At 36.7% G+C, this 12880-nt stretch overlaps 1 protein-coding gene across 2 annotated transcripts in view; it reads left to right on the top strand.

Moving 5' to 3' along the window:
- The window catches only part of adamts6.S (ADAM metallopeptidase with thrombospondin type 1 motif 6 S homeolog), a 169695-nt gene that overhangs the window by 86702 nt on the left and 70113 nt on the right, over positions 1-12880 (top strand). For both annotated transcript variants that reach the window (XM_041580554.1, XM_018241541.2), the window contains exon 10: positions 12044-12190. In XM_041580554.1, the coding sequence (XP_041436488.1) occupies positions 12044-12190 (147 nt within the window). The remainder of the gene's footprint in view (positions 1-12043; positions 12191-12880) is intronic.

The following is a 12880-nucleotide window of genomic DNA, read 5'->3' as shown; positions in this document are numbered from 1 at the left end:
TTATTTAAACATATAAATCGTTATCTGGGCAAAACAGTGGCCTTCAGTTCACTTGCCATTGCAAAACCACTATAACCAGTGGACAATGACTTTTCCAATTTCAGTAGTTGTTGTGCTGTATCTTTTTCATGTGATGTGTTGCTAAACAGAGAATCAGCAGTATAGTTACCTTTTAAATGTGGTGTGTAGCGCTTAACAGAAAACTAGCGGTGCTACAGGGAATTGTGCTTCATAAAAGATCTTATGTAAACACCATCATATTGTATGTAATGCAGTTTGAGTTTAAATACGCTGAGATAGGCACGACTCACATTAAATAAGTTCATAGCTTGTTAAAGGGAAACATTCACTGTTACTTGTTAAAATATTCAAAAAGTCAATTTTTTTGCCCTGTGTTGCTTTTGTTTTATAAAGTATGTGCTGATTTTATTAAATGACATTAGGGGGATTATTTACTAAACTCCGAATGCAAAAATCACAAAAAATGTGTGTTTTTTTTTTTTAAATAAAATCGGACTTTTAAAAAATCACAAATTTTTCAGAATTTATTTAACCCCGAGGATGGAAAAGTCCAAATCTGAAAATCCGGCATCTCAGACCTGTCGAGGTTGCATATAAGTCAACGGGAGAAGTCCCGATGATTTTTTGATGTGCAGTGGGTTTCGTGCAAAACCCCGAAAATTCAGAAAAAATCGGAAAATCAAAGGAAAAAACGCTGAAAAAATCATGAAAATCGGATGAAAAAAATCCGAAATAAACGAGAAAATTAGATTTTTTTTCGCAAAGCAAATTTTTGGGAAAATGTAATAATAAATAAGCATAAAAAACCCAAGCGGATTTGATCAAAGTTTGTAGCAGAAAATATTGAGATAAATTCGGACTTTGATAAATAACCCCCTATATGCGTTGTGGCACAAAAACGTCATCAGTCTTTACTGTTAAGTTATTTAATGTAGGAATCCTTTCTGATGATTTTTGTAGGAATAATTGTGCTGTGAGGATTCTGTTCATGCAAACAAAACACTACCACTTGTTAAGTTGATGTGTCCCCAGCATTCTTGATAGTAATGGACCTGTGTAATTTTTGTAACTGGTGTCTGTTTTCTTTAATACAGCCTTGTAGGTTGGACATGCTCTGACATGTGACTTGTTTTCTCTTCTAACAATGGTGTTTAAGATATTGTAGTCAGATGCAACTGCAGCAGCACTCTGCATGAGAAAGCCCTGAAGGACACCTCACTTAGTAAAAAGGGCTTGTTGAACATGATTGTGGACTTGTATGCACAATGTCTGAGCATCGAGGCGCTCACCACACAGGATGCTGTCAAAAAGTAACTTAGATCAGATGACTAAGACAGCTCATTGAAATTAGAAAGCAGTTTACCCAGAGGTAGGAACTGGAAATGTTAAAGGGTCCACTGGGTGTCCACTGAAAACTGGAGCACTCAAACACAATGGGGGTAGTATTTTCATAGTAAAGTCTGAGCAACTGTGCAATAATGATAATGAGATACAAATATATATATGTATATGAAACCTTGGATGGGGAATGTGAAAGACCAGAATCCATGTAAACTTCAGAATGACAGTTGTCAATAACCAGATAACACAGATGTTACACACCAAGGAGTGCAGGTGATTTTGCATTAGAATGAGGGGGGGGGTGATTTCCCAACAAATTTTAACAAAACAAAATTCAATATAAGGTTCATCTCATGGAAACTTACAAAAGGCAATCAATTAAAAATAGTTATGAAATAATCCAATTACTCTTCACTATCCCCCTCTTGAGACTTATTTATCAACATTCTCTTTTTAGTGGTTTTAGAGGTTTTTGAAACCACGACTAAACTCACAAATTGGAAAAAAGAGCTGAATGATGCACTAAAAAAAATATGAACACCTGTAAACAATTTGAGTTTCGTGGACAATTCCTAGCTAAAAGAAATCTGAAAACCTCTAACAGTTCAAAGTCATTAAAAATGGTCCAATAAGATTAGTGCAGCTCCCATTCAATAAGGCCCTCAACAACTTTTACCTGGTGATTTTTGTATTAGAGGTTTTTGTGGTTTTCACACTTAATAAATCTCATTTTAGTGGTTTTAGAGGTTTTTGAAACCAAAACTAAGCTCACTTTCTCTTAAACCATGAATGGCTTGAAATTTATTAAAAGATCCAAATATAAAAATTACAAACTAAAAAAAAAATGCTCTGAACAATGAGCTTGTAAACACCTAAAAATCTCAGGTTTTCTGACAATTTCTAGCAGAAAAAAATCTGAAAACCTCTAGAAGTCTGAATTGATAAAAAGTGGTCCAATAAGATAAGCACAGCTCCCATTGATTTCTATAGGACCTTGATAACTTTAGAGGTTTTGCATAGCTTTTTCACTTGATAAATCTCAATTTTTTTAGAGCTGTTTTGAACAGAAGAAATTCTGGGAAGGAAGCCCAGGATTACTCCCACAATTTACATTTACATTTAAAGCACAGCCAGTGTAGTTAGGGTTGCCATCGTCTGTCCCATGGAACTCTGGGCAAGGGGGCGGAGCTGCAACAAAATGCGGCAGGTCCACAATGCATTGGGGGCGGTTGCCTGACATTAGGGGCGGAGCTATGACCAATTGCCGATCGCCACATCAATCATAGGAAATACTGCCCAGTTTTCCTAATTTGGAAAACCAGGCAGGCAGTTTTGACCCGGCAGCCCTTTAAAAACCAGGCTGTCCGGGTCAAAACCGGACAGGTGGCAACCCTAAGGGTAGTATATGCTGAATAGATTCCCAAATGCAGACCTGATTCACCATTATTGTGGCTCGTCAAAAACTGTTGTACCAGGGAATATTTACATTTTTTAACCGTACCTCCAGGAAACATCAGACTGTAGAGGGATATTTAGGGACACATTTATCAAAGTGTGAAATGAGAGTGCAGCACAGGAAAAACTCCCCCGCTTTCTAGTCATTGCTATGGGATTTTTAGAAATGTATTTATCAATAAGTGAAAATGAGCGTTGACCAGTTAGTAAATATGCTTCTAAAAATCCCATAGCAACGAATAGAATGTGAGTCACATTTTTATAAATCTGCCCATAAGATTTGGGAAAGTTACAGATGGTGTGCCAAGAATGATGCCTTGTCATGAAACCTGCTTTGTACTTCATGACTGAGATGAAGCACATTTGTAATGAACAAAACAACAGCTGTAGAACTGGAGTAGTTGCAACAACTTGCATATGGCAGTTGTCAGGAACCTTCAAAAAAATAATATTTAACCCTGTTGGTTTATGGAGTTTTACAGTAGGTGAGTGGTTTCAAAACCTGTATTCTAAGGGGCACATTTACTTAGTGTCGAATATCGAGGGTTAATTAACCCTTGATATTCAACCGTCGATATAAAATCCTTCGACTTTGAATATTAAAGTCGAAGGATTTACCGCATTTCCTACGATCGAACGAAAATCATTCCATCAAACGATTAAATCGAAGGATTTTAATCCATCGATCGAACAATTTTCCTTCGATCAGAAAATTGTTAGGAAGCCTATGGGGCCCTTCCCCATAGGCTAACATTGCACCTCGGTAGGTTTTAGGTGGCGAAGTAGGGGGTCGAAGTTTTTTTTAAAGAGACAGTACTTCGACTATCGAATGGTCGAATAGTCAAACGATTTTTAGGTCAAATCGTTCGATTCGAAGCCGTAGTCGAAGGTCGAAGTAACCAATTGGATGGTCGAAGTAGCCAAAAAAAATGTGTCCCTAATTGTTTCTTCTTCATCTTAAAGACAGACACATTCATCCTAACTGAATAAACTGCTTATTTTTCAGTATGTCTCCTCAAACGTCTATACAGTAGAACCCCCATTTTCTGTTTTTTCAGGGGACCAGAAAAATATGGTGTAAAATCCAGGAAAAATGTAAAATCAGGGAAAAGCATTATGCATAATATATAGGTGGGACCACAAAAAAGCAATGTAAAATGAGGGAAAACTTAAAATCGGGGGATGTAAAATTGAGGATTCACTGTATTTCCATATATGTTTGGTGTATTAATTCTGTTTATTTTCTCAAACAGTATTTTTTCCAACAATAGAAAATGTGTCTTTCTGTTGCAATTTCTTTGCCATGCTACTTATTCAACATAGTAGCTCTTCTCCTCCTTTAAATGAAATGTCACTTCAGCTTCAGTGCGCTGGTTCTTAGAAGGGTCTGTTTCTGCAAAATGCCCAGAGAAAGAGAACCCCTATATACACAATGTTAATCTTAAACTAAATTATTATGGCTACAATGAAATGTTGCTTAAAGGAGACTTATGAAATGCTTGAATTCCTAAAGGGCTGACACTTCCCTTAAGTGCATTTCATGCCTCTATGTTCTGGCGTTTAACAGAATCTCAAATTTCCTGGTAGACTCAGACCAGTATGTTCCCCAGCAACATGCAGATTTTTATGTTTTCCTTGTTAAAGTTTGTCTGCTGTTGCTGGACAAAGTGCTGTTTTAATAAATGAGGAATAAAGTCAAAGTACAGCTAATGAAGGTGCTTAGTACACTTGTGCCACTTTAAAAATTTAAAGTCCATGGGACAAAACTTAGTGATACCGACACTATATAATTATTATTCTAAATATCAATGTACATCAAAAGTTACCTATAGCTCATGTTGATCGTTTTTCACTGATAGGGCTGCTTTTGTAGGTAACCTGAAGTTCCTAAACCTGACTGTTTTGCCAACCTGACTGTCCCTTCTCAACATGTCAGTTAGAGTTTCTAATGCTAACAGACTGCTGAAGCTCAAATATGGCAGCCCCCTCATAGAGGAACATGTGGGATCAGATGGGTAAAAGCATCTGCAAATACTTTTATGGCAAAATTATAAATAATTATTAATTCATGGTGTCAGTATTTCTTTTTGCTTACTATTTTTGTTTCATTTTTTAATGGAAACTCTACTTAATGGGACCTGTCACTCAGACATATAATGGTGTATAATAAAGTCCTTTTAAATTTAAACACCAACCTATTTTTTTTATTAAAACATCCACACCTGCTATAAAGGTATTTAAAAATCTCAGCTGTCACTCACAGATTGCCTTTATGTCTATAGGCTTAGAAGTGGGACAGGCAATGTCTATTACTTTCCCTTTTGCATTTCCTCTTTCCCCACCATCTAAGGGGAAAATTTACTTACCTGCGAAAATTCCTAGCACTGGCTTCGCACACATCGCAACACTTCGCCAGGCGTAAATTCGCCTGGACAACGCTAATTCACGAAGATCCAAAGCTGCGCACAGGGTACCAAACGCGAAGTTGCACTAGCGAAAATACAGTTCGAAGTTGTGCTAGCGTTGGCTAATTTGCATATGGCGTGCAGTTAAAGTACAATGGCCGTATATGCTGTAGCAAATACATTACATACACTACACAAGGCCAAAGAACCTTAATAAAATTATATTTTATTGTTATATTGCCCTACACATGTGCCCACAGTATAGTTTATGTGCCATATGTTATCAAATGTAGGGGGGAAGGAGGGTACTCCAAAAAAAAAATTTCGATAGTTTTCAGCCTATCACCCTGAAAAAGGAAAAGACGCCAGCGTTTTTTGGGACTTAGAATAAATTTCAACTTTTTTTGGACGAAGTGCTATCTACTCTATTGCACTTCGCCTGGTCTGAGATGGCGATAGAGGTAACGTTCACTAAAATCAAAAACTTAGTGAATATGCTAGCGTAATTATGCCAGAACGGCGAAGTGCCAAAATGATGTCACGCTGACGAATTTTCGTCAGCGTTAGCCACTTTGCCCTTTAGTAAATTTGCCCCTAATTGTGTAGCCAGTGCATGGGCATGTGCATCAGGTCCCAAATTCTGGTACATAAATAAGATTTTGGCATGATGCACAGTGTCCACAAAATGATTGCTGTGATTATGAATTCCAAAACTGAAGGAAACAAGATTTTATATATTTTAATTTATATTGTGTGAAGTATATTTTAATTCATAAACACAATAGAATTTGGAATTATTTCTTTGGGTAATAATAACCCTAAACAGTTGTTACTCTAATGGGCAGATATTATCAAAATGTGAGATTAGCGCTCAGCACAAAATAAAACATACCCACTTTCTCTTCATTACTATGGGACTTTTATCAAAAGGTGAACTGTAACTTTCAACAACTGATAAATACTATTCTAAAAATCCCATAGCTAATAGAGCTAATAGAAATGATGAGCAGTTTATGAATGGGCCATAGAACGCAAGTTAGCCAATCTCATGACACTTTCAGACAATTAGAACTGTACGAATTGCATATACTGTATTCCCTTATACTATTTCATTTCTTTGTTCCCATCAGCTTGCACATAAACAGTAAGCTATTAACAGTTTAACTGTTTACATCATATGGATTTGTCATGTTATGTCAGGCTTGAGTCTGGTTACAAAAGTGTACCTATTAGATAAACATTTCTGAGGCTAAAGACAAGCATGTTAACAAGAGCTTTGCATTGTCTTTAATGACTCAGCTCTTTTTGACTTGAAAATTTTTTTGCCATTGGATGCACTGCACTTTCCAGTTGAAGAGTTAGACTGTTGGTTTACTTTATGCTTAGGCTAGGCAGCAAAGAGCTCAATTCAGACCTTAGTCTGCCTTATAAGCACTACCCTGAGTACAGTGGGATATTGATTATTTTTTATGCTTATAATTAAGGCAACTGTAATATACAGTTGAGTTGCTTTATACAGTATTTCTGTAAATTATAAACTCTTTTATTTGTCCTGTTAATTATATTTTGAGATTTAGATATTTGTAAGATTACAGCATGAATGCTTGCTGTGACATCAGTTATATAATATAAGATCTGATTCTGTATACTGATAGACCTAGGAGTCCTATGTAATATTTTAAGATGGACAGCAGCAGGAGACTAATTAAACCTTTGCTGGATGTCTCCCGGATCTTCCTGTTCCCACATGATTATAGACACTAAGAGGCATATTTATCAAGTGTCGGATAGTAAATTCGAATTTTCGAGTGTCAAAATTCACACATTCAAATTGTAATCCACCCATTCAAATGTAGATTCAAATGTAAGATTTAATCACACCACGAGGTGGTTTTAGGTTGTGAATATTCACCACCTAAAACCTGCCAAGCTCATTTACAAATCAATGGCAGAGGTCCGTTGAGCCATTTGGAGATGTTAAAGGAGAAGGAAAGGCTTCATAAAGTTGGGGGTGCCAAACGTTAGGCACCCCCAAATTATTGTATTGACTTACCTGAAACCCAGGGCCGGTGATCCTATCAGCAGAAAACTGCACCAGCTCAGGGTTATTCCAGTGAGCACTATGGAGAGATCCTCTTCCAGCGTTTTCTTTCTTCAAATTTCCTGGGGCAAACGCATGCACAGTTTAACGAAATAGCCGACTTTTTAGGTTCGGTGTTTCGTTCTACTGCGCATGCGCAGCTGCGCGAAGGAAAGAGGAAGACAGAAGAGGATCGCTCCGTGGTGCTCACTGGTATAACCCCAGACTGGTGCAGTTTTTTGCTGATAGGAGCACCGGCCCGGTTTTTCAGGTAAGTAGATACAATCACTTGGGGTGCCTAACATTTGGAACCCCCAAGTGTACGAAGACTTCCCTTCTCCTTTAATAGCCTTCCTGACATTCATATGGATTGAATACAAATCGAATATGATTCAAATTTTTGGGTTGGAACGATTTGATCGAATATTAGACATTCAAAATCTTTCATAAATAACTTTCCAGTCGAATTGTGAGTATACTCGAATAAAAAGAAAATCACATGAATTTAAAATTCGACCTTTGATAAATGGGCCTCTAAGACTAACAAATATAGAATTTATATATAGAAAATAGAATTTATAGCACTAACATAATGGTACTTTCATGGCAGTGCTGAAGATTCTACACGTCTGATTAATTATGTCTTGTGTTATATTTAGGCTAAACAGGTATGGGACCTGTTATCCAGAGTGCTCGGGACTGGGGTTTTTCTGGATAAGGGCTCTTTCTGTAATTTTAAGTAGTAAAAACATCTAGTAGAACATCTTTTAAACATTAAATAGACCCCATAGAATTTTTTTTTTACTCCAATAAGGACAAATTATATCTTTGCTTGGATCAATTACAAGGTACTATACTATTATTATAAAGAAAAAAGAAAATATTTTTAAAACATTAGAATTACTTGTTTTAAATGGAGTCTATGGGAGATGATCTTCCCGTTATTTGGAGATTTCTGGATAACAGCTTTCCAGATAATGGATCCAATACCTGTGGTTATGTTGTCTTTAAACTACTAATCTTTTATAGTAGTGTCTTTACTGTTGGCTCTGCTGTGTTTATCCATGTTTTTTAATTGTGTAAATATCCTGGTAATCTGTTATTGGCATTCTTACTTGGTGAGTGGATGGCAGTGCCTCAACAAATATTCACCCCCTTGGAAGTTTTCACATTTTATTGTCATAGGACGTTGATTGACTGTAACATTCATTTTGTTATTACAATAATCTTGAGGAATAAACTGTCAAGTCAAAGTATTAACATCTCTTCAGAGTGATTTAAATTAGTTACAGCGATAAAATGCAATCCTTTAATATGACACACCTAAATAATCCGTGGTCCAACCAACCTCAACCTCAAGGGCTTTCAGGTAATTGTAGAACGTAAATACAATGCATGTGTATCTGAAAAGTCCATCTAGTAAGTCAGTATTGTAGCATAACCTAGGAAGACACATCAACTCTCAGAGGAACTTGATGAAAAGGTGACTGAAAATCACAAGTCGGGAAGGTTAAAAGAAAAAAAGCCAAAACTACAAATGATGAAAAACCAAAAAAATCTGGAGTTAAAGTTCACACGTGTCAAGGGTATGCTCTACTTTGGTTTCAAGATAGCGACGTCCATGGCCACAAGGCACAATGTAGCGTGACATCATCACAACACGCTTTGCCCCACAAATGCAAAATAAATTTGATGCTGAAGACATTTCCAAGGTGTGGAAATTCTGTCTATCTATCTAGGTGTCTATCTATCTATCTATCTATCTATTTATCTATCTATCTGGCTGTCTCAATAATTAATATTTTATTTATGCAAACATTCATACTTTAACAAAGGGGATTTTATAGGCACTGTATTTAATGTTAAGTGCAGTACCAAGAGATTACTGTTGTTATTATTATTTATTCTTTATATAGTATTGACCCCCTTTTTTGCAGTACTTTTATAGAGTCCAGGGAGCTTAAAAGTTAAGGTTCAATTTAATCAGGAACCAAGTAACCTTTTACAGAGCACTGGAATAAATCATAGTTCCAGAGCTAACACATGCACATTCACTGCTCATTTTTGGGATAAATCCACCTAGTGTGTGTGAAATTGGGTTTCGGGCTCAAGCAATCTTTAAGGAAACACTGCATGAGTTTCCTAACTAAAAGCAGGGTTTGGGGCCGAAAATGCTCTGCAATTTCCAAAATTTGGGCGAACTGAAAAATAATAAGAAATACAAAGAATGGAAGCTTTTGTTTCCCTGGTGTTACTAGCCCCTTATGCTTTCTACCACCTCAATGGAATCTGATGTAGCAAAGCCCAGTGATATTCACATATCATAGGATCAAACATTTAAAATTGTATTAAATAAACCTTATATGTCCATTGGACAGTGTATTAAACAAAATGTAGCTGCATTAGCTGTAATTGCTACATGTATAGTACCATCCATGACCAGGACTGAACTGGCATCCTCTGTGAAGTACTCTCTAGGACAAGTGTTTATAAACATTTTGCATATTGCTACATTCTGAATTTTTGTGCATCTGTATGCTTTATATGCCGAGCAATGTTTGAACCACACTCCATAAGTTTAGCCTCATACATACTGATGAAACAGAACCTTTGTATACTATACTATACTATACTATACTATACTGTGCCTAGACTCACCATAACCTAATGCTCTTTACATCCACAAAGGAAGTGGTACCCTCCAAAGATTATTATGTTTTCTAAAGGAATAACTGATGTGGCCATACAGATATAATCTTGATGGCTTCTAAAATATGTATAGTTGCCTGTCTACTTGGTGCTGTAAAGTGGCAGGATGTTATGACTATAGTGGTAATGTTTTGTCTGGAAAAGAAAAATAATCAGTCTTTGTGTCTCAGTCCCTGGAAGAAAAAGTCATTTCCACTGTCTGAGTTGCAAATGCTATAATATAGCAGAGGCTTTTTTCCCTCCTATATTCCCTTGAGCCATATCATGTATGGTTTGCTTGCTATGAACATCTTTACACTTCAACATCCACTTGAATATGCCTATTTCCTGAACATTTTTTTTACTTGAATACTGATGTGGATTCATCTAGTGGGGTTCAGTTATCCATTATATTATGTAACAGTATTTTATATAATATTTGTCATTTGTTGCTATATCCAAATGCCTGATTCTTTTTTTTTATGAAACATATTTTTATTCAGCTCACTCAAACTCATAGTAAGGGTAGAGGGTATTGCAGCTGTTAAAGTTTCATACTGTCCATCCTTTCAACTGGAGAATTAGCAGTTGTAGACGCTCTAGCTATATGTGCTCTTGGTCTGTGGTCTCAGAGCATAGGATCTAAAGTGTGTCAGATGAAGACTGCAAACCTGACTTCACCACCCTGCTTTTACAACCAGGTTTAGAGGGTCCCTAGTGGTGAGCTTCAGGAGGATGAGGGGCTTTGAAAGGTACAAGGTATTAAGTATTATTTTTGTTCCTTTTAAAGGAGAAGGAAAGCTACGGAGGCATTTTATTGCCAATAGATTAGCTGAAATAGTGCAAGCTAGAATGCTATAATTATTCTGTAGAATGTTTTACCATACCTGAGTAAAAAGCTCTAGAAACTCTCTGCTTGTTTACGATAGGAGCTGCAGTATTAATGTGGTGTGACATCACTTCCTGCCTGAGTCTCTCCCTGCTCTGGCCTCAGATTACAGTAGAGAAGGGAGGGGGGTGGAAGAGGAGCAAACTGAGCATGCTCCTGCCCAGGGCAATGAGGTTAAGCTGAAGGCAGGAAGTCTGATACAGAAGCCCATGTGTACACAATAGAAGGAAAGAAATGCTGTGTTTATTTTGACAGGGGACTCAGAGCAGCACTACTTTGGGGGTTTACTGGTATATTTAGATGGACCTTTCTGTTAAGGCTTTCTTAGTTTTAACCTTCCTTCTCCTTTAAGGGCATTTTTAGCTTACTGAATACATCCTAAATTAGCTGTATATGTAAAGCTAATTTCGTTGCAAAAAAATAAGCTTTGAAGTCATGAGTAGTAAACAGGTGTTCATCGGAGGCTATGTCTCTTGTAACACTGCCACTAGAATATTTAAAGTAGCTGTGCTGCTATGGGGGTCAATGAATTGGGATGGTAGGCCCAGGCTGCCTTTTGAAATGTTGAAATTCCTTCTAAGCTTTGGGCACAAAAAACTTATATTTGGGAAGCTTCTGTATTCTCTCTTTAACAGGGAAATTAAAATATTGATATTATGTATATTTAAATGTATGATATTATTATATGATATTATGTATATTGGTTTCATACAATGTATAGAGATGATGACTGAAATTAGTTTCCAGTAACAATGTAAACAACAAAGTTGTCCCCTTGTATGTTAATGTATTGCTGCTGTTCTACAAAAATCTACATACATTTTTTTTTTATCTCCTGCTTATCTATAATCTCAGCTTTAGCACTAAACCTTCCCAACTGACTACTTTTTCCCAGATCAGGTGACAATGCCAAAGCTTACAGGAATAACGGAAGTAAATCATCTCTTTGGAACAGAGTGTGATGCTTCAATAATATTACATAAGACCAGGCACAAATACACATGGTTTTCATTCCCTTTAAATGGATTTGCAAAGTGTTTCATTGACTACACCCTGATAGCATGAATTTCACTGAATGTAAATTCATCAAATATATGCATTATAATAAAATAAATGGTCACTTATAATGCTGTTTACAAGTTGCCTTTGTGTCTTCTCTCCCAGTTTTGGTATGAACCACGATGGAATTGGAAACTCGTGTGGGACAAAAGGCCATGAGGCTGCTAAGCTAATGGCAGCACACATTACATCTAACACAAACCCTTTCTCCTGGTCGGCTTGTAGCAGGGACTACATCACCAGCTTTCTTGAGTATGTATATACCTACATGTTCATGTTTTAATTATCGTGTCTGGAAAAGGGTTATTTATACAGTTAAACAGTCGTACCAAATATCAGAAGCAGATTGTTTTGACAAGCTGCTGTAGTAGTAAGTAAACTGCTTTTTCTGATTAACAACACATTTTTTTGCAGACTGAAAACATACATTAACACTAGAATAGCTTAAATTTTATAATGCTGTGGTTAGGGAACTAGGGAATGTTGCATCACAACCCAAAGAACTCTACATAAAGTTTTTAAACATTTGTATTAATTAGTGGTTCTTATTTCAAACTCATCTGAGAAACATTAACTGTGATCAGCTGAGTATGCTTATCTCTGTCTGGGAAACATTTCTAAGTCAGAGTGAAGCCCTTTCTCTGCAATGTGCAAGGGTTTTTCTTTTAGGTGTCTCTCTAGAGGAGTTTCACTCAAACCCAGTAGCTAGAGGGGGTAATCTGGATATGGTTTGTACTCTCCTTGCAGGCATTTAGAATGAATAATATAAAGAATAAACTCTGGAGAACCAATTGCTGATTAGTGATTCATTTATTCAAAACCAGTGCACGACATGTTTCGGGCCCAGTGGCCCTTCCTCAGGTGCTTGTGAGGAAGGGCCACTGGGCCCGAAACATGTCGTGCACTGGTTTTGAATAAATGAGTCACTAATCAGCAATTGGT

The sequence above is a fragment of the Xenopus laevis genome, chromosome 1S, assembly GCF_017654675.1.
Source record: "Xenopus laevis strain J_2021 chromosome 1S, Xenopus_laevis_v10.1, whole genome shotgun sequence".
Taxonomy (NCBI): Eukaryota; Metazoa; Chordata; class Amphibia; order Anura; family Pipidae; genus Xenopus; species Xenopus laevis.
Note: the sequence above shows the minus strand (reverse complement) of the source record. Positions and strands in the feature narration are given on the sequence as shown.